This window comes from Magnolia sinica, chromosome 1 (genome assembly GCF_029962835.1).
Source record: "Magnolia sinica isolate HGM2019 chromosome 1, MsV1, whole genome shotgun sequence".
In the NCBI taxonomy this organism is placed as follows: domain Eukaryota; kingdom Viridiplantae; phylum Streptophyta; class Magnoliopsida; order Magnoliales; family Magnoliaceae; genus Magnolia; species Magnolia sinica.
The window spans coordinates 7,398,940-7,421,647 of record NC_080573.1 but is presented as its reverse complement, the minus strand read 5'-3'; the positions used below and the strand labels follow the sequence as shown (position 1 = coordinate 7,421,647).

At 41.3% G+C, this 22,708-nt stretch overlaps 2 protein-coding genes across 3 annotated transcripts; both read left to right on the top strand.

Annotated features, from left to right (window-relative positions):
• The first annotated feature begins 6,364 nt into the window (after positions 1–6,364).
• On the top strand, positions 6,365–6,772 carry LOC131226172 (cysteine-rich repeat secretory protein 38-like). The gene has a single exon (XM_058221942.1). The coding sequence runs from the start codon at positions 6,365–6,367 to the stop codon at positions 6,770–6,772; it is 408 nt and encodes a 135-aa protein (XP_058077925.1).
• Positions 6,773–9,351: 2,579 nt separating this feature from the next.
• Positions 9,352–21,674, top strand: LOC131238321 (cysteine-rich receptor-like protein kinase 6). Of its 2 annotated transcripts, XM_058236195.1 has the most exons (4): positions 9,352–9,560; positions 9,730–9,880; positions 10,196–10,539; positions 21,522–21,674. In XM_058236195.1, the coding sequence occupies exons 1-3, from the start codon at positions 9,472–9,474 to the stop codon at positions 10,502–10,504; spliced, it is 549 nt and encodes a 182-aa protein (XP_058092178.1). In that variant the 5' UTR covers positions 9,352–9,471; the 3' UTR covers positions 10,505–10,539; positions 21,522–21,674. The 2 variants fall into 2 exon arrangements, with proteins under 2 accessions (XP_058092178.1, XP_058092177.1); XM_058236194.1 differs by lacking the exon at positions 21,522–21,674 and having other exon boundaries at positions 10,196–10,980.
• The last annotated feature ends 1,034 nt before the right edge of the window (positions 21,675–22,708 follow it).

The window sequence follows — 22,708 nt, the reverse complement described above, 5'->3', positions numbered from 1 at the left end:
AACGCTCGAGGACTTTTCGACGCTCGAGCATCGAAGAGTTTGGGGCGTTACAGTGTGTGTGTGTGCATGGGACTAAAAGGACAGCTAGGCGAAGGTTTTGGCCACCCTGCGGAGCATATGGACTGCTCTGATTTTAGAAATATACGATGGATGGGGCCCATTAGCGAAGAACGGACGGACGGCGTCCGTCCGCTGTCTTGATGCAGGAGGCGGGTCGGGTCAGCCTGGTTTTGACCAGGCTGCCCAACTGGTGCACGTCCAGTGCATGTGTGCTGTGCACATGCACCATGTAACTGGGTCTTGCATCGATGTATATGAGAAATCCACACCATCCATCTTGTTCCCTATTTCATTTGAACCGTGGGGATCGAAGTTAAAGAGTAACTGGACAGCGGGTGGGCCCCAAATCAGGGTTTTATGGACTGATCTATCAGTTTCGTCACTTTCATGAGGATCCAATGGCTAAAATTTGACGTGTACGGTTAGTTTTTGGTCCTCAAGCCATGTACGAAGTTTTGAGCCGAACAGATAATGGAAACCCCGTGATCTTGCATTCTGGCTGACTTTCAGGCCGCTTGAGCTTCAGTTTCTCGATTTTCGCGAATCCCTGGCATGTAATTCCATCGATCTTGGTTCCCTGGAGTCTGTCCCTTGCCTTTAGTGTCATCGGAGCATTAAATCCATGCTTTAAGCTCTCTTTTCAATCAAAGCTCCTTATTACATCCTGCAACAAAAACACGGTTAAATTATAATATTAGGCATTATCGTGTACGTAAAATCAGGCAGTAATCGGGGTCTGATATGAAATATTCGACCCTTAACAGCTACCGGGGCAAAGAATCACATGTGTGGGATAAGGAGCATGCTCGTCGAGCTAGGTCACTACAAGAAAGAGGGTTTTTAGCGATGAAAGTTTTAGCGACGAAACACATTTTCGTTGCTAAAAGTCACTTTTAGCGACGAAATAAATTTTCATTGCCAAAAGTGTACTTTTAGCGACGAGATTTTTAGCGACAAAAATTTTCGCAGCTAAAAATCAAAGATGAGACTTTTGGCGACGAAAATTTTCGTCGCTAAAGGCTGCAAAGAAATTTTTCATAAAAACCAATGGATTACTTTTAGCTATGAAAATTTTCGTAGCTAGAAATCGTGGATGAGACTTTTAGCAACGAAAATTTTCATCGCGAAAGGGTGCAAACGATTTTTCAAAAAATCGAATGAATTACTTTTAGCTACGAAACTTTTCATAGCTAAATATCGTGGATAAGATTTTCAGTGACGAAAATTTTCATCGCTAAAGGCTGCAAACAATTTCTCAAAAAAATCAAATTGATTACTTTTAGCTACAAAAAGTTTCGTAGCTAAAAATCATGGAACAGACGTTTAGCGACGAAAAGTTTCGTCGCTAAAAGCTGCAAACAATTTTTTAAAACATTCGAATGGATTACTTTTTGCTACGAAAATTTTCATAGCTAAAAATTATGGATGGGATTTTTAGCGACGAAAAGTTTCGTTGCTAAAGGCTGCAAACAATTTTTCAAATAATCGAATAGATTACTTTTAGCTACGCAACTTTTCATAGCTAAAAATCATGGAATAGACTTTTAGTGACGAAAACTTTCATCGCTAAAAGCTGCAACTAAGTGAAAACATAATGTTTTAGTATATTCCACTTGTATTGACATTGTTTAAATTTATAAGTTCGTAGCTTGCACTTATTTAGTGATGGCACCAGGTGGGAGAGTACGTCGTTCGCACACTGGATTTACCCCTTCTACCCGTGATGCGACGGAGCCAGCATCGCTGCCACATGTTGCATTACAGGCGTCTGATCCCTCAGTCGCGCATACACCGGGCACTACATGTAAGTCTAGACGTATATTTCTTTTAATGATTTCTGTTTATGTTTAGACTTACATATTTCTTTTGCAACAGCGTTGTCGACCAGCCGACAAAGACGTGGACCCACGCACGGGTTGCTTTTAGAGCGACTTATGCGTGAGGGTAGGGTGACAGTAGAGTTCCCACAGGACTGCATTAGACCTGTTGGGAACAATGCCATGTTGTTTACGTCGGAGGTCAATGTCTTATGCCGATCTTTAATCCCCCACCACCCCCCGTTGGGGAGACGTGACAGATGATGTGCGGCAGCTCATTCGTCAGCGCCTTCAGGTAAATTTTAGTAAATTAAAATTTATTTTATAAAAGTTCATTTACGGTTAAGTTATTTTCTTAATAAGTTTATTGTCTTAATCTATTATTTACTAAACTACAGGATAAATTTGACTTAGATTTGAGTGTTCCGCATATCTCCCATAACGGCTTTCTTAGCCCTCTCAGTTGCTGACGCATTGAAGAAACCGGTGTTCCTATTGCCCTCCTCACCAGTTGTTCCTGGCTTTCTGTTTCCAGAAAGTTTCCTCCATCAGTTCCAAACAGGATAGGGAGGTTCTAGCATCCTGGAGTTGTCGCTGAAGGGGGTCAAACTCCAAAACCGGACCCTCTTCTTGCTGAAGTTTCTCCTCCAAGGATGATAACCTCTGATCTGCTTCTTTGACTGCCGCAAAAATGTTACCGAATTTGCCTTGGTTCCAGCACTTCAATTGGGTTTTAACTGCCTTCAGTTTGGAGAGGATGTTGATCATGGGATGGGAGTCTTCAGTTGATGACCAGGCTGCCTTGACCTTGGGCAGAAAAGCATCATGGAGGAACCACATCCACTGGAAGCGAAATGGTTTTGGGCCAGAAAACTACTGTCTGGGGAAAACAATTAACAGTGGAGCATAGTTGGAGTTATGACGAGGGAGGTGGCATACCTGAAGAGAGGGGAAGGAGTTGCTCCAAGCTGCATTGATTAGCACGCGGTCCAGTCTTGCCCAAACCTGAACCGTGCCTACATGGTTATTAGACCAAGTGAATTTGTTGCCCAAAAAACCAGCGTCGAGAAGACCTGCATTGTTGATGGCTTTCACAAATTTGCGAGAGCTTCCACTGTCAAACCTTCTTCTGCTGCGCCTTTCCGATGAGTCAATGATGGCGTTGAAATCACCACCCAATGCCCATGGGCCTTGAATGGATCCGGATAGTGTGGCAACTTCTTCCCAAAGGCTTCTGCGATGGATCCTTGAACAGCTCGCATAAACCACTGAGAGCATGATCGGGCTGCTGGAGTGCTGTAGACTCAGCGTTAAAGAGATCATTTGATTTGAGGCGGAAATAGTAGTGACATGGGACTGTAATTTGAAGAATACCCAAATCTTACCCCCCCACTTCTGCATTAGAGTAGGAATAATGGAAACCAAAGCAGAGGCCGATTGCAATGCGCCTAGAATCCCTTATCATAGGTTCAAATATTGCCACGATCCAACGGTTGTGGGTCTTGATAAGTCCCTGTAAAGTCATGATAGTTGGCTTATTACCAACACCTCGAGCATTCCACAGCAGTATGTTATTTGTCATTGGCTACCTTGCTTTCCTCGGTCCTCCTCTGTAGACACCTCAATCTGGATAACCAGACGTCCCTTGAAACTGCGCTCAGGGGATTTTTAGGGGCCCTTCTGCCACCTCTTTTCTATGCCTGCGGCTTCTGATTAGGTGAAGTTCAGCTACAAGGGATGGGGGGAACATGATTTGCTATCTGTTGGTCCGACTCGTCCAGTAACTGGTCCGAATTTTGATGATCCAGGGTTGAGCGCGGGCTTGTAATGTATTCAGTCTTCGACCCTTTGTTTGCTGTGATGTTTTCCCAGTCGTCCCCTGATTGTGAGAAATAAGGGGAGAGGTCCACTACTATACCTCTGTTGCTAAGGGCTCTATCTTTGCTCACAGGACAGGGGGTCCGCAGAGTAGCAGGGGAGGGATATTCATCTGATCTGTAGGAAGTAGTGTGGGACCATAAGTCTGGATCCTTGTCCATCTTCGAGAATCTTGAAGGAGAGTGTCCTATTGATCTGGCCCGGGTGTTTCCCCTATTGGTCTTCTTTCGAAAATATACCAGTGATTTACTGCGCCTCTGAGTTACATCACCATCCTTGCATGATATTCTGTTTGTGAACAGTCCCTGGAAGCGATTATGCTCCTTTATTGAATTAACATATTCAACAGATTGGTATCCTAGCAACAATTGATCAGGATCGGGATACTGACGGTTGTATGGGGAGATCAGATCATTGTCTTGGAGAGTGTCCTCCTAGGGCTGAGCCTCTATTGGTTGGATGTCGTCCAAGATTGTCAGAGCCTGTCTATCTGTATTGAGATTTGCCAAAGTTACCTCCCTCGAATCTGGAGTAGGAACGGGTGAATTCAGCTGCTCGCGCCCATCAGTAAGAAGAGGAACATTTTCGTCTGAGCTCGTTGTCATAGCCGCATTTCCACAAACAGCTAATGAGCCTTGGATTGGTTCCGCAGAATTCTCGGCCTTAGGACCCGTGGTAGCGCCCCTAGTGGCTCTATTTTGGGTCTTGAAACGATTTGTGCTGCAGTATTTCCTATGAGGAGGTGGGGCTATATCAGTTTTGATTTCCTTCTTGTCTTCTATCTTTCAGTTTCCAATTCGGCATGGATTGGGTATTGTCTCCCCTCAACTACCAATCTCAGGACTTTGTGCAGGTCCACACCCGGGCGGAAATGAACTTTAATTCTGGCGAAAACTTGAAATAAGCCGAACCTAATGGTAGAGTCGATCATCAGTACCTTTCCAAAATAGTTCCCCAGATCCAGTAGGACTGATTCGAACCATGCATGGCCGAGATTCCGAAGATCCGGATCTATGTTCCCCCGCCACCTCCTGTTGCCTTTGGCGACCATGGGGTTAATTTCAACTAGACCCATCTTCTTTTGAAGCTCCTCATCAGCAGAGAACAGCTCCAGGTCAACAACAGACTTCAGTTTGATAAGGAAAGTAAAAGAGGACAGACGTACCACATCTACGCAAGAGGAGACGAATTTAGAGGCACTGATCGTTTGGATTAGATGGAGGACCGAGACATATCTGGACATCCACCCGATCAGCCCTAGCTTCAGCTCCTGCTTCTTTCTTTTTACCGCCGCTTGGTCTGCAGTAGTGGTGTATTCATCACTTTGTTGATTCCGATTATAGTAACCCTTTCTTGTCGTATGATGATTCCCCTGATTGATATTCTCCTGTGTTGAGCTGGCTACTGCTGCTGCATAGGATTTCGATGATGAATCGGGATGAAGATTTGGGGTTTTCGAGAGGGTTGTGGGATTACTCTATTTTGCCCTAGGGATAGAGGGTTTTTGAGATCGAGGGTTTGCCCACTTCACCTTCACTCGCCTTCCGTCAATCCTCCTTCCATCTAAGACATCCACGGCGTTTTTTGCATCTTGTTCATAGAGAAATCGCACAAATGCGAATCCCTTGGAATATTGGTTGATGAATGAAGAGGGATGTAAATGTCCTGAACCTTTCCATACTTACCAAAAATTTGATAGAGGTCCTGGTGAGAGCAATCCTATGGTAGGTTTCCAACAAACAAACTGAAATTATGGTGGGTTTGAAGACGCGTTCTCTTGAGGATCGTCCTCCGGTAGATGAGTGGTGGGCGACCGATCTGCTACACCGTCGAAGGACGTCCGGCCCCTTTGGATGGGACATAGGTTTCCGATATCGATTGTATGCCTCCAAGGCCGTGATCTTTTCCACCCTCAAGCGCCAGCTTCATACAGACTGGATCGACTGGGTCATGGTCGCATCTGTCCTGTTGGAATCTGATTCATTATTGATCTGACCGTGATCCTTCCATATGATCTGACCTTGCCCCTGCTAACCCAATAGAAAATTTTCTGGAAACCAGGCCACACCATAACCACAGACCAGCAAAACATCATCAAGATCCCACCAGCCAGTGCCAGAGCATCCGGAAACAGGGCCGCCACCTAGGCCACATTCAATGGCTGCGAATCCAAATGGTCTAGAAGAGATAGGTGTTACTGTCGGTGGGGATGTCCGAAATATCCCTTGTTTTTCTCTCTTATAACGAATCCCAGGTTAGAAACTAAGGGATTCGTCTTTTTAGTTACAGAAATGACGCGTCATCTTCTTCTATCAGAAGACATCAATTTACTCCAATTTACTTTCCTGCTATTCCTCTTCATATCGTCAATCAGCGCTCAGGATCCCATCATCAGCTTCTGTGTGAACTCTCGGAATTACACTTCAGGAAGCCGATTTGACGAGAATATCAATAACCTCCTCCTTACTCTGCCTCTCAATCGTACTGCCCAACACTCATACAATTCGACGTCAGGCGATGAACCCGACCGGGTCTACGGTCTCGTCATATGCTTCTTACCTTATACACGTGAAAGTTGCACGAGTTGCATAGGCGAAGTAAAAAAGGAAATGAAGCATTACTGCCCAAATCAAACGGATTCAGTCATTCGTAACAACGACTGTCTCCTGCGTTATTCAGAACGGAACTTGAGCTCCCAGATTACAAATGGAATCGAGTATACGCTTCGAAATGTAACGAACGTAACAGACCCGATAGCTTTAAACAAGCAATTGCTGACATTGATATCGAATCTCACAGCTGCTGTTGCTTCCAGTCCTTCCGTATACGCCACTGGAGAGATCCAGGTTACCAGCTCTCAGAATATATACGGACTAGCACACTGCGCTAGTGAGTTATTGGCAACCGACTGCTTCACCTGTCTGCAATCTTCAGTCAACCTTATCCCGAGCTGTTGTGCCGGAAAATCAGGAGTTATCTACACGGGTTACCAAATAGAACTCAAAGGCACTAATTAAAATTCAGAATTATGAAAATCCAAGTTACCAAATAGAACTTCAAATACAAGATTCCAAATCCAGAAATTCATTTCCATGCTCTCAAATGAACCATCACTATCACCATTATCATAATCACATCATCACATCATAAAAACAACCAAACCATTTGGCATCCCATAAAGCTCGAGATCTTAAAAAAAGATTTAAAATCTTACAGATTTGAAGGGAAAAATACTTGGAAGTTGAGGTTCTTTGAGATGATTTTGACTTTTAAGGCCTGTATGGTTGAGCAGGAGTTCATTCCTTCGTGTTTATGTTTTTCGGATGATGTTAGAGTTGGCATAGTATTTCATAGGGAGTGGTTAGATTTTATGTCTTATGAACGGTTTTCTAGGAAAACTTGAAAGTGTATGTTGATATGCAGAGCTGACTGGTGGTAGAATTGCTACTGAAATGGAAAGAATTCACTGTTAAAACAGGGGACGATAGGAAAGCAACGAAAACTGCTATCCTCGCCAGCGTGACAGCATTTATAGGGGTGGCCATCTTGGGTTCATGCTTATACTACTGTAAATGGGGCAGGAAGAGACCACAAAGAGGTAAACTTCTACCCGAGAATCACAAAATCCTGAAAATTCTTAGGCCTTATTTGGTAGACACTTAAATATGATTTAATCTCATTTTAATTAACAATAATTATGTATTAAAGATCTTGATCTCTAATGCATAATGATTTCATCATAACAGTAATTATGCATTAGAAATCAAGATCTCTAATACATAATTACTGTTAGCTAAAATGAGATCAACTCATTTTTTAGGCGTCTAACGAACAGGGACTAATTAGATTCCTGGCAGTTATCTATAACCATGGGGATGATGGTATCCAGGATTATTAAAAAGATTTTCTTTTTTTCTTTGTACTAAAAAGATCTAATTATAGAAATACTAGGAATACTGGTATCAAAGGATCGCATTTCCTACTTCTTATAATAGAAGAACAGTCTTTTCACAATCAACCTTGCAATGATAGTTGCTGTTGTTTCCAGCAATGCAGGGACATTGGCAAGGAGCTTTGTTGGATGATTTGGGCCCTCCAAATGGCACACATGCACAGATAGATAGAGAAAGTCAGGTAGACAGTCATGAATTGCCATGGATTGATTTGGCAACCATACAACTTGCCACCAATAACTTTTCGGAGGCAAATAAACTTGGACAAGGTGGATTTGGCCCTGTTTACAAGGTAATAAAAATTTCAACCTAACTTGGAAGGACTGGTTAATACCATCATTGGTGGACAGTCTAACATCTTTAACGAGGAATTATTACATGAAAATTCGAACAGGGCTTGTTACCTGATGGCAAGGAAGGCTTTCAAGAAGCTCTGGACAAGGCCTGGAGGAGTTGAAGAATGAAGTTAGATTGATTGCAAAACTTCAACATAGAAATCTTGTGAGGCTTCTGTTTTGCCGCATTGACGGAGTGGAGAAGCTGCTCATCTACGAAAACTTACCCAACACCAGCCTTGATGTCTTTCTCTTTGGTCTGGATCTCTCTCTCTCTCTCTCTCTCTCTCTCTCTCTCTCTCTATCTATCTATTTGTAGGCGGGCTATGGGCCGGGGCTTGAAATCTAGGGCTGCTGCCTGTGGTGAATTGCCCAATCCAATCATCAAGTGGGCCACCATTATATGTAATGAGTGGTTAATTTGAGGGCACTAGCAACTCCCATTCAATGCGTTGGAATTAGGGTCATGTTTCAATGATCCAAGCCATTTATGCCAGGGACTCATCACCAATGGATGATGAAGATGCTGAACATGATCGTGGATGGAGAATGCAAACAAATAATAATAATAATAATAATAATAATAATAATAATAATAATAAAAATAATAATAAATAAATAAATAAATAAACAAATTTTAGTTTAGACCATTTCAAATTTTGATCATTTGAATCTTTTAGATGTATCTGGCCCAAGCCCCTGTGACTTCTCACTCCTATTAGGTAGGACCTGGACACGGCCAGGGCATTGGGGAGTAGGCCAGTTATTCAAACATCATTTACAACTGTACTACAGTTATATGCCATCTGTTATATGGTGCTTATACTTATCTCTGCTCTGTTTTGGATTACTACAAACACCTCTCCTCTGTTTGAGATGCGTGGCAGTGGCGTCCACTATTAGGAATAAATTTCATCTAACCTGTCCAGCAGTGTCACTCCACCATTCAATTGGATTTATGAAAGATTATGTTAAATAATGAAAAGCACCTGAAAACCTTCAAATTCACATGGTAGTCCAACTAGTGATCGCATTAGCCTTATTTTTCGTGTAGCAACCACGCTGAAGTTGGATCGCATACAAACGCTATGGTGGCTCACACATCTAAAAGATAATACTGCTAACATATGGCGTTTCCTTGCCTGGGGAATCTGTAGTGAATCTTTGGAACTAAGGGTAGGTATTTATAGTAATCCAAAACAAATGGGGGCCATATAAAAGTAACCCTTATTATCACTAAGCGCGTACAAACGCCTTATTTTATCATCTTACCTGCCAGATCCAAACAAGTATGCTCAACTCAACTGGGAAAAACGCCTTCGAATTGTTGGTGGAATTGCATGGGGCCTTCTTTAGCTTCACGAGGACTCTCGCTTCAGAATCATACATAGAGACTTAAAAGCAAGCAATGCTCCGTTAGATCATGAAATGAATCCAAAAATTTCAGATTTTGGCATGGCGAGGATTTTTGGAGGAAACCAAAGTCAAGGGAGTACTAAAAGAGTCGTTGGAACTTAGTGAAAATATTTCCTTTCTTTTCATGGCCAGAAAATGGAATTTCTTTCTATTTTTTTTCTTGTTTAAGTATATTCACATTAGGTTATAAGGAAGAGATAATAAAAGGATTGATGCGCACGCATACATGTTAGACTTCTAATTCTGTTGTGCTACTTTGATGGAATACAGTGGATACATGGCTCCTGAGTATGCAATGGCAGGATTGTTTTCAGTGAAGTCTGATGTGTTTAGCTTTGGCGTCTTACTGCTAGAGATTGTAAGCGGGAAAAAGAACACTGATCAACATTTCCCCGGAGATGCCCAGAGCCTCCTCACTTACGTAGGTTTCCCTTTTCTTGGCTTCTAATTCTTTGCAGAATGAACTGAGTTTGTGCTCAGGTGGGTCAGGTGGCGCAGGCCTCAGATGGCCCATTTTTATAATTAGATATGAAATACAGACCCAATCTCAGTGAGCTTCCTAAGAAGGCAAAAAGGCTTTGCCTTCTGTGTAACAGCTATAAATGGAATGGCCAGGATAGGCCTAGCCTGAAATCTAGCTTGGCCCATTGCCAGCCTGAACTCTATTAATCTATTCTAGTAGTTGTTTTGCTGTTAAGCTATTTTAATTGGTATTCCGTGAAATGTAAAATTACAGGCATGGAGACTATGGTGTGAAGGAAAGTTCTTGGAATTGATCGATCCATTGATCACAGAGGCATGTCCCACTGAAGATGTGCTGAGATGCGTCCATATTGGGCTATTGTGCGTTCAAGAAAATGCGGCGAACCGGCCCACCATGTCATCTGTAGTTGTTATGCTGAAAAGTGACCCAATGACACTACCCCAAGCCACACAGCCCGGATTTTTTGTGGGAAGAGCTGTCATTGATTCGAATCAACTATCAGGAGGTGTCAAACCATGTTCTACCAATGGAGTTACCATCTCTAACATTGAACCGAGGTGACAACACAAATGGGATCAAACTGGATGCTCTATTGAGTTTCAACATGATTAAGGTGGCAATGTCTTCGGCAGTGGTTCGCAACCGCCCGTTCAAAAGAATAGATTGTGTGTTCAAGAAGTTGCGGCGAGCTGGCCCACCATGTCATCTGTAGTTGTTATGCTGAAAAGTGACTCAATGGCACTATCCCTACCCATGCAGCTCGGATTTTTTGTGGGGAGAGTAGTCATTGATTCAAATCAACTATCAGAAGGTGACAAACCATGTTCTATCAATGGTGTAACCATCTCTAACATTGAACTGAGGTGACCATACAGATGAGATGAAACTGCATACTCTATCAGGTTTTAGAATGTTGAAGGTGGAAATTGTTTATGGCAGTGGTTCCCAACCGCCCGCTCAAAAAAATAGTATGTGGACAAGTATATGTTAAAATGCATAGCTTAAAGAATCTATTTTTATATTCTCTAAGATTTCAACCCTGGGAAAACTCCCGCAACTGTTTGTGTTTATTTTTAAAGACAATTATCAGCATCATTGCTAGTAGGGTGTTCGATAAATGCTCTACAATTGCCACCGGAAGAGAGTGAAAAGATTTACAAATACCTGTGGAATCATGGTTAATCTCTAATGGTAGCGGTGGGCATAACAACTACCACTGTTGCCATTACCATACGGGTTATTGCGGTCATTTTATTTCTTCTTATTCTTCTCTTAAATAATTAATACAAAAAAAAAAAAAAAAAAACCTAAATAGCTCTACGATGCGTAATGGTTGCCACCGTTATCGGTACGTAACAGCCCTTATGGCACACCTTGTGTGGAATGCTTGTGTTTATGCTGACTTAGACGCAGATGGGATTGCCTATTGAGTAACTTCGTATGCTATAATTGAGTAAATTGAGTAAACTCTGTGGGCCCACCATGATGCATATGTCATATCAATGCCGTGTATAAAATTTTCACATGACCCTACAATTTAAGCATATCCAAAGCTCGACTAGAAAATGACATAAAAAATTATGTGAATTGAACATTTACCATCCAAAACTCTTTGGAGGCCACAGAAGTTTGCATATGCATATGCAACTAAATTGTTAGGAGTAAACGGAGCATGTGGGTGGACAACCTAGATAAAATGCATGCATGAACATGAGGCTCACAATGTAATGGATTTCGAAATCTACCGGAAATTCCGTTGGGAGTGGATGATATGATACCTAGACTAATCTAATCATTCCTCTGCTTTCCAAATGCGGCATGAAATTTAACCTTCCATCCCACCTAATCCGAGAAATGGATTGTGCAGCCTTGGTGAAGTGTTGACGTCACCAAGTTCTGTGAGCCCCACCTAATGTATTTGTTATATCCAAACCATCCATCACTTGGGGAGAACGTTTTAGGGCATGAGCCCAGAAGTAAGACGGATCCAAACCTCAAGTCGACTACACCACATAAAGTATCGGGGACAATGATGCTAACCGTTGAAACCTTCCTAGGGCCCACCATGATGTTTATTTTCTATCCAAACTGTTCATAAGGTCACACAGACCTGGATGAAGGGAAAAAATAAATATCAGCTTGATCCAAAACTTTTATGGCCCCAACGAGTTTTCAATGGTATACTTTCAATTCCCATTGCTTTTTGTGTAGTGGTGCATTTGCCTAATTTTTTGGTATAACACCCTAAAAATATCTTAAAAAATGGATAAAGATGTCATGGTGGGCCCATAAAACTGAGAAGACGTTTGGCAATTTCAAATCCCTTGGTGTGTTTGTCAAGGTAAAGTAAGTTGGGGTTTCAAATCCACAGTAAAAGCTTGGATTATATCTAAAATCCTTCTAATAGTTGCATGTGTAACATGTGTGTCACTAGACTATTAATCTATTGGGCACATGGCCCACGGATGATAGCCGAAAACAATTAGATTATTAATTGCATCAATATAATTACTTTAATATGATGATAAACGCCGCCCAAACATTGTCCATGTAAATCAACGGTTAAAAATCATTGGTTAGTCACTTGGATGTGATCTTGTGCTTGTGGTCCATCCGAGACTTTGGAATTTCATCATTTTTGGGCAAAGTATATATCTAAATGTTGAGGGTCAAATATTGCATATCAGACCCAATTATTGCCTGGATTTACAAGCATGATACCGTTCAATGGCCTGATTTAATCGTGTTTGTGATGTAGAGTGTATTTACGAGCATGAACTGAAAAAGGGTGCTTAAACCATGGATTTAACGCTCTAATGACACCCAAGGCAAGGGACGGACTCCAGGGGACCAAGATCAATGGAATTACACGCCAGAGATCCGAGAAAATCGAGAAACTGAAGCTCAAGTGGCCCGAAAATCATTCAGAATGCAAGATCATGGGGTTCCCAGCATCCATTCGGTTCGAAACTTTATACATGGCCTGAGGATCATAAATTAACCGTACATATCAAATTTTAGCTCTCGGATCACTATGAAAGTGCCCCAACTGACAGATCAGCCTATAAACCGTTGATTTTGGTTCTACCTGATATCTGGAACTACCTCAAATCTGGTCTCAACGCCTTAAATAGAGATACTAATTGAATGAATGGATTGGATTTGGTAAGAACATCACAGCAGATGATGTACATGCAGTGTGTGCATGGAGCGTGCACACGCCCGCGCCGCACTGGAATCAAGAGACGGGTCAGCAGGCGTTGACCCAACCTTCTTCTCAAAAAAGGAAACTTCCGTTTCCTGTAACATGTAATAGACGGACGCTGTCCGTTTTGCGGATGCTAGTGGGCCCCACACATTGTCCCAGTGGACAATCCAAACCGTCCATTATATTTCCAAGCCCCATATTACCAAGGCGTAGGTGACAATATTTGATGAAACAAAGACGATGGGATTATAACCATTCAAACACAAAACGGACGGTGGCTTTAAAGATTACGTTGGCCGCATCAAAGTATAGCAAAAAATACTCTTTCCTGACTAGTTTTTTGAGGGGAGTTCAATGAGCGGCTTGGATTTGTCAAAATAACACTAAAATGGGCCCCACCAACGTCACAGCGGAAGCTTCCGCGTCCCTATTTCGCAACCGGTGAGAGTTCGTTTTACGGACGCTAGTGGGCCCCACCCATGGCCTGTCCGACCAATCTGATCCGTTCATCGTGTAGACGGCCTTGAATACTACAAAACCTTGCTGAAATTTTACACCCATGCGTGCAAATGTGCGCGATACAGAGGCCACAAACAGGCGATCCTGCGACGTTCAAAACGATTTTTAGGGTGATTACTTCTCTGGGCCGCGTCAATGGACATTCAAAATCACTCATTCTTGACTGAAATTTCATCCTGAATCCAATGGATGGGGTGAATTTTCCTGAAAATACCTCTGTGCAGCCCACCGATCACGACAATGAAGAGGTGCGGAAGCTTTCGCACATCCACAAAAATCCAGATTTTTAGGCGGTTGCGGCCCACCATCTTTCATCATATGGTAAATCTGAACCGTCCATCATATAGAGCACTCAAAAACGTCCTAAGGGACGGTGTTTCTTTCAAAATTGAGCAAGGAAAGTAGTGAGTTTTGAGACACTGAAACTTGGCTGCGAAAAGTTGCACTCCGTTTCCTGCTGCGACTCTGCCACCGACTCCAGCCTTCCAGCAGCTATAAAAGGAGGTTGTAAACATGAGAGAGGGGGGGAGATGATCCAGGGCAGCCGTGGAGGCACCTTGCGAGCTTGGACGTGGGAAGAAAAAGAGAGAGAGAGGGTGGACGGCCATCAGCGTTGAGCTATCTTCCTTCCATTGGTTCTTCCCTTTTTCTTTTAATGAGATTTTAGCATGTCTATGACAGGCTAAACCTCTTAGCTAGGGCTAAGAGGTGAAGCTTGTAGTGTGATAAGAGGGATTTTATGACTTTGATTTATATTATTTGAACTACTTTGATTATAGTTTGATTAATGAGAATGTTTTTAGTTTTTAATGCTCTGTTGTGACTGAAATTACAATAGGTCTGCGATAGCTTTGAACATGTTCCTTTCCTTTTATGTGCATGACGTCAGGAAGCCCTGTTGTTCACCATCGTCTCATGGGCATGGTCGGATGACGGTACCCTTCCTAACCTTCATACATTGTTGATTGGTTGGTAATTAGTTTAATTCTGTTGTTTACTTTGTCTCCTGGGCATGGTTTGGTGATAGAATCCATTCTAATTCATATACCTTTCATCTCTTAAAAACTATATCAAAGGAGGTTCAATCTTGATTTCCATGATTACACCTTCAACTGGATGAAGTGGACTCTAAGTCCAGTTGAGTTTCTGATGCAGGCATAAGATCTCTCTGATCTCTACAAGTGGATCCTCTGAATCCCTAGTTTCCTATCTCTGATTTCTCTTAAGTTTTAGATTAATCTCTCACCATTATTCATCACTTTATATTCGATTTAGATTTCATCTTAGGCTAGTTCTATTTCTACTTAGTTTCAGGTAACGTACAAGTATCAGTCCCTTGGGATTCGACCTCGGTCTCACCGAGTTTATTACTACATCACAACCCTGCACTTGGGGAGTGAACAAGTTTTTGGCGCCGTTGCCGGGGACTGACGGTTACGATTCTTTGAAATTAATTAGTGGGATTAGGATTTTACTAACTTTAGTTTTAGATTTTTATTTGATTTCTAGAACTAACTTGTTTTCCTGTTTTGTAGAATCTTGACATAAACTTCTAAGTTGGTAATCCCTTTCTAATTCCTCTACTTTTTCTACTTTTAGAATTAGGGTTTGAGTTTTAGAAATTTTCTAATTCTAGTATTTTTCTATTTTTAGGAAATAGTTTATTTTTAGAAACTTCCCTCTTTTGTTTTTAGAAACGAGGTTAGTTATTTCCCTTTTTAGAATTTCTTTCTAATTGAAACTAACTCATCTTTCCTTTATTTTTAGAAACTTTCTAATTTTAGGTTTGGATTTTCTATTTTAGAAACTTTGTAATTCTGGGTCTTCTTTTTAGAAACTAATTTTGTTTCCTAAATTATTTTTAGAAATTTTCTACTTGTAGACTTTTTGTTTAAAAACTAACATTACTTTAGAATTTTTAGATTTAGAAACTAATTTCTGTTGTTTTCTTTTACAAGATCTTAATATAGGAATCTCTAGTCTAGTAACATCTTTCTAACTTCTCCTCTTACTTTCTGTATTGCTATAGGATTTTTCTTTCTTCTAGGATTAGACTCAGAGTTAGGGTTCTACCATGGAAGCGTGGGTACGTGCATATGCCAAGATGGATAAGAGATATTCGTGAATACCTGAGGGTTGTGGAATTCAACGTATACCTCAAGATTTTTCTCCATCGAGAACAGACATTGAGAACCGACTAGAACGTTATGTTCCATCGGTTAATAGGGTCGTATACGATCGTAATTATGGAAACGAGGATTATTATCAACCATCATATCCTCCCATGTATGATCAGTATGACTATTACTAGGGGAAACATCAAAATTTGGAAGATGAACCAACTATATGTTATAATGATTATCCTCTTGGATACCCTACCATTGATATCCAACCAGAAACAATCCAAGAGGATTCAGCTCAGCGTAGCCTGGCCTATCTCACGGAAATGAGAAAATCGTTGGAAGCGCTTAATTCGCGCCTTGATAAGATAGAGGAGGCTCGGTTATCTCAGCCACAATTCATTCCAGAAATACAATGCGAGAAAAGTGATCCTAACTCGCTTTTGAAGAACTCTGGAATTACAAATGAGGAGTTGGATTCCATTAATGAGCATACGGTTCAATTTCCCAATGAGTTGATCTTGATGACTGTTCAAAGGAATGGTCAAGATACGTGGGTATCTTTCAAATACAGTGATGATGACACACTTTCCTCACATGACACACAGGATCTCAATGATGAGGTAGAGGTTAGTTTTTTCAAACCTCAACCGAACTTACGTGTAGAATGTGAGGAGAGCGACCCCATCCCAAGTGTGTATTGTATGGAATTAGACGATGATGTGTATTGGGATGATGATCATGAATGTACAGCCTAGAGTCCCCTAGAATCAATCTCAAGTTTGGTCCAGGTCAATGATCAAGATGTACATGAAGTGGTCGGTCATAATGAGCCACTCCCCTCACCTGACATGTCTGATTTTAAGGTGGAGGATGAGCCCCTTACAATCGACCCTTTTAACTCTTGTGAAACATGTTTGAACCACTACTCAGAATTAAATGATGATGTGATTCGGGAGAAGGACGAGTTGCTCGCTACGACCTTGGAAATTGAAACCACTAAGTTGAAGCCACCATCTGAGCTATACACGTTTGACAATTCAACGCCTCGATTGAGTAGTTTCAATGAACAAAGTAATCACATCGATACTTCCCCTATTGATTTTCAATCTATCTGTGTAGGGCTGGAGCAAGAGAGCACACCTCCGTTTACCTTTAAAGACAATAGATTCCTTGGGCAGATCATCACGAGCTTTAATGTGGAACATAAGTCACGCTCAACTGAATTTCCCAACTCTTTGGATGATTGTTTGGCACACTTTGCAAATTCAAATGATCCCATGATAAGAGACATAGTGAATGCCTTGCAAGACAACATCTCGGTAGTCATCACTGACCGAGAGAACCCTTACTCTGAAGCCCCTTCTTCCACAGATCCTGAATGTTTACCATTAGGGGAGGAGGAGCTGAAAATTGACTAAGAGTCAACTTTTGAATGTGTTGAGACTACACCACTTCTGAAAATTTTTCTCAATTTGATCTACTGTAGTCTCCGATTCACCATGGGATACTAACTTTGCAACTTTTTCGACACGGGTGAATCATATATACTTTGGATACCTCAAGCTAATCAACAGAAATTCTTTATCGAGGTACATAAGTTTCTCTCGGAAAGTCAAGCTTCAGGGCATCCAAGCCTATTGCAAAAAGAGCTTTTGGATGATCTTGTTGAGAAACTTATTGAGAAACTTATCACGATACTGGGCCGGAAGAGGAACCTTGCGACATGATCGAGTAGTTTTTCGCTTTCATAGGACTATGGTAGTTTGCTTTATCTTTGTAGTTTTACAAGGCTTTATGCTGTTAGGTTAGTTTGCTTGATACGTTGTATTAGGATAGTTTACTTTTGTTGGTTTCTCTCTTATGCTAACCTGCTCTGATATCTTTGGAAAGTCTCTCGATTCGTTATCCAGGTACTATCTTCCCATCACTTTTCATTTACTTTCGTTGTCTCATGTGCATTGCATGCTCATATCGTTTACATTGAGGACAATGTAGATTTTAGGTTGGGGGTGGGAGATTAGGTTACCTAATCAGTATTTTCTTAGTTTTGAGCAAAAATTGTGAAAAATTTTAAATTTTTTTTGGGATTTCTTATGAATTCGAGGTGATTTTGACGGGCATCTTTGACTTAGAATCTCAAGCTGCGTGATGTTGGTCATTTATGACTCTTGGATTCAATTATCTAGTAGATTTCACATTTAAGTCTGAATTGTTAATTCATGATTAGAAGTTTTAAACATTGATTGAGTCATGATTTCACATGTCACATCCCGCTTACACAGTAAGGTTTCAGTTCAATATCGAAGGATTGACTTGGTAATCATTAAATATGAAAGGAACCAGCCTAGAAAATTTGTCTGTCATGATCAATTGAAGAAAAAGAAAATACCTAGCGAAAAAAAAAGAAAAAAAAAACCAGATGCCTTTGGAAAGGGTTGGGCAAATAATCTTCACCATAGGTTTGCTCTGTAGATTTAATTCCCCATGGACATATGTGAAAAGGGTTGGGAGTACAGTCTTCACCATAGGTTTACTCCCTATAGGTAAGTACTTGATTCCCCTCCTTGGTGCTCCTTTTAATAGAAAAATCAAAGGCTAAAAGAAAGAAAAAGAATGATCGATGATGCACGTTTTAGTTTAGGTTTTGGGTGTCCTGAATGCTCTTGTGGTTACCAATGATATCATGAAATAATGAATTGAATCTTAATGTTGATAAGTCGAGACTAGACTATATACCCATGGAACTCAATGTTTAAAATTTTTCTAATTGATGGATTAATACTTTGAACTTGATCATGAAATTTACTATGTGCTCGAGTCCAGGAGATAGTAATGCCCAACATTCATGAGTCTTAGAATTCTCGTATTTGGATTATTTTTCAAAATATCACTCGAGTACATAGAAATTATCTTGTATTTTTTAACTTATCTTTCGCATACTTTGCTCGGGACTAGCAAAATGCTGGTTGGGGGTTGTGTTGAGGGTCAAATATTGCATATCAGACCCAATTATTGCCTGGATTTACAAGCATGATACCGTTCAATGGCCCGATTTAATCGTGTTTTTGATGCAGAGTGTATTTACGAGCATAAACTGAAAAAGGGTGCTTAAACCATGGATTTAACGCTCTGATGACACCCAAGGCAAGGGACGAACTTCAGGGGACCAAGATCGATCGAATTACACGCCAGAGATCCGAGAAAATCGAGAAACTGAAGCTCAAGTGGCCCGAAAATCATTCAGAATGCAAGATCATGGGGTTACCACCATCCATTCGGCTCGAAACTTTATACATGGCCTGAGGACCATAAATTAACCGCACATATCAAATTTCAGCCCTCGGATCACTATGGTAGTACCCCAACTGACAGATCAGCCTATAAACCGTTGATTCTGGGCCTACCTGATATCTAGAACTGCCTCAAATTTAGTCTCAACGCCTTAAATAGAGATACTAATTGAATGAATGGATTGGATTTGGCAAGAACATCACAGCAGATCATGTACATACAGCGTGTGCATAGAGCGTGCACACGCCCGCGCTGCACCGGAATCAAGAGACGGGTCAGCAGGCGTTGACCCGACCTTCTTCTCAAAAAAGGAAACTTCCGTTTCCTGTAGCGTGTAACGGACGGACGTTGTCCGTTTTGCGGACGCTAGTGGGCCCCACACATTGTCCCAGTGGACAATCAAACCGTCCATTATATTTCCAAGCCCCATGTTACCAAGGCGTAGGTGACAATATTTGATGAAATAAAGAGGATGTGATTATAACCATTCAAACACAAAACGGACGGTGGCTTTAAAGATTACGTGGGCCGCATCAAAGTATAGCAAAAAATACTCTTTCCTGACTGATTTTTCAAGGGGAGTTCAATAAGCGGCTTGGATTTGTCAAAATAACACTAAAATAGGCCCCACCAACGTCACAGCGGAAGCTTCCGCGTCCCTATTTCGCAACCGGCAAGAGTCTGTTTTGCGGACGCTAGTGGGCCTCACCCATGGCCTGTCCGACCAATCTGATCCGTTCATCGTGTGACAGCCTTAAATACTACAAAACCTTGCTGAAATTTTACACCCATGCATGCAAATGTGCACAATACAAAGGCCACAAACAGGCGATCCTGCGACGATTAAAATGATTTTTGGGGTGATTTCTTCTCTAGGTCGCGTCAATGGATGTTCAAAATCACCCATTCTTAACTGAAATTTCATTCTAAATCCAATGGACGGGGTGGATTTCCCTGAAAATACCTCTGTGGGGCCCACCGATCACGACAGCGAAGAGGTGCGGAAGCTTTCGCACATCCGCAAAAATCTGAAATTTTAGGCAGTTGCGGCCCAACATCTTTCATCATATGGTAAATCTGAACCGTCCATCATGTAGAGCACTCAAAAACGTCCTAAGGGATGGTGTTTCTTTCAAAATTGAGCGAGGAAAGTAGTGAGTTTAGAGACACTGAAACTTGGCTGTGAAAAGTTGCACTCTGTTTCCTACTGCGACTCTGCCACTGACTCCAGCCTTCCAGTAGCTATAAAAGGAGGTTGTAAACATGAGAGAGGGGGGGAGATGATCCATGGTAGCCGTGGAGGCACCTTGCGAGCTTGGACGTGGGAAGAAAGAGAGAGAGAGAGGGTGGACGGCCATCAGCGTGGAGCTATCTTCCTTCCATTGGTTCTTCCTTTTTTCTTTTATTTTCCTTTTTATGAGATTTTAGCATGTCTATGACAGGCTAAACCTCTTAGCTAGGGCTAAGAGGTGAAGCTTGTAGTGTGATAGGAGGGATTTTATGACTTTGATTTATATTATTTGAACTACTTTGATTATAGTTTGATTAATGAGAATGTTTTTAGTTTTTAATGCTCTGTTGTGACTGAAATTACAATGGGTCTGCGATAGCTTTGAACATGTTCATTTCCTTTTATGTGCATGACGTCAGGAAGCCCTGTTGTTCACCATCGTCTCATGGGCATGGTCGGATGACGGTACCCTTCCTAACCTTCATACATTGTTGATTGGTTAGTAATTAGTTTAATTCTGTTGTTTACTTTGTCTCTTGGGCATTGTTTGGTGATAGAATCCATTCTAATTCATATACCTTTCATCTCTTGAAAACTTTATCAAAGGAGGTTCAATCTTGATTTCCATGGTTACACCTTCAACTAGATGAAGATGGACTCTAAGTCCAGTTGAGTTTTTGATGCAGGCATAAGATCTCTCTGATCTCTATAAGTGGATCCTCTGAATCTCTAGTTTCCTATCTCTGATTTCTCTTAAGTTTTAGATTAATCTCTCACCATTATTCATCAATTTATATTCAATTTAGATTTCATCTTAGGCTAGTTCTATTTCTACTTAGTTTTAGGTAACGTACAAGTATCAGTCCCTTGGGATTCGACCTCGGTCTCACCGAGTTTATTACTACATCACAACCCTGCACTTGGGGAGTGAACACTAAACAGGCTTATTACAACCATTGTGTCAAACATTACATACGTTCACTATTTTTTTTTCTAGGTTAGCTTGTTAGCACAAACCCCTGTCTGTACACACACTTGATGTTAGAGATATTAAAATTAATTTATTAATTAAATTCAAACCCCTGTAAATATACTATGCATAGCTACTTTTGGATTAAAGTTAATTCCAAATCCACAAACACAATAGTAGAATTTCAAATTGAGGGGGTTTTGAATTTAAGGGGTTCCAAATCCACACTCTCAAAGAGGACCTTAGAGACATCAAAACACAATGGATTTCGATTGTGTGTGAAGCAACACGCAATCCGCTTTCCCTAATCCCGTTTTCCAAATAGTTCAAAAATATTCAAAGCTTTCTACCTTGTGTTTGGCGTGTGATATTAGATGAGATTAGGTGGTATGGGATTAACAAGATTATAATCATTGCATGTGACAGAGTTTGTCCCATGGTATCTCAGACAAACATAAATCCATGGTGTGTTTATGTTATGGTGGCATTTAGTGGTTAATTTGTTGACCATTGAATAGCTATACCAATAAGCATTTGGAACCATTGAAAATAACATGTATGTGTTATTCCATACTGTCCATTCATTTTACAACCTCATTTTATTGCATGGGCAAAAAAATGAGATAAATCCAAAGCTCATGTATAGCACAACATAGAAAGTAGTGGGGACAATGATGCCCACCATTGAAATCTTTCTAGGGTCCACCGTGATGTTTATTAGCCATCCAATTTGTTCATAAGATCAAGCAAATTTGAATGAAGGAAAAACACAAATATTAGCTTCAACTAAAACTTTAGTAGCCCTCAAGAAGTTTTCAATGGTAGGTGTTCAATCCCCACTACTTTCTATGGTGAGGTCCGCTTGAGCTTTGGATCTGCCTGATTTTTGGGCCCATGCCTTAAAAAATATGTGGACGGTGTGGATATATCCCATACATCATAGCGGGACCTACAGAACTTTTAGATATCAACAAACCTTTTAAAAAACTTAAAATAGCAAAGTCAGGAAGTAATGCTACAGTGTTTGTTATGGGAAGATTGGAGACGTCTGGACTCCGAGGACGGAGGCCCATCAGAGCTGACTGGAGACATAAGGTTAGACTTTGAGCTACTCAAGTAGGCGGGGGATGAACTTCTGATCTGACATCCGTTATGCCTTCGACTCGAGGCTGGGGAGACCAATTCAGAACTTGGAGCGATCCGGGGCCTAGGCAATCAGCCTGGAGTAATCTGAGACCGAGGCGGTCGATTTTGGGCTCGGATCGGAATCTACTAATGAGGAGGACCATGAGGTGTCCCACTACTGCATGATTAACGACAGTTGAGCAACCACCCACGTCTCCACGTCCACCAAATAACCGCCCATGCCAATTCACCCACAATACGTGGTTAGTGGCAAAGGGCTCGCCGAGTATCGTGGATA

What these genes read in the sequence shown, in the direction of transcription:
- LOC131226172 (XM_058221942.1), top strand. Translation starts at nt 6,365, where the DNA reads ATGAAGCATTACTGCCCAAATCAAACGGATTCAGTCATTCGTAACAAC.
- LOC131238321 (XM_058236195.1), top strand. Translation starts at nt 9,472, where the DNA reads ATGAATCCAAAAATTTCAGATTTTGGCATGGCGAGGATTTTTGGAGGA. An exon ending in AAAAGAGTCGTTGGAACTTA is followed by an intron (nt 9,561 to 9,729) that starts GTGAAAATATTT and finishes GATGGAATACAG; the next exon opens with TGGATACATGGCTCCTGAGT. An exon ending in CCCAGAGCCTCCTCACTTAC is followed by an intron (nt 9,881 to 10,195) that starts GTAGGTTTCCCT and finishes GTAAAATTACAG; the next exon opens with GCATGGAGACTATGGTGTGA.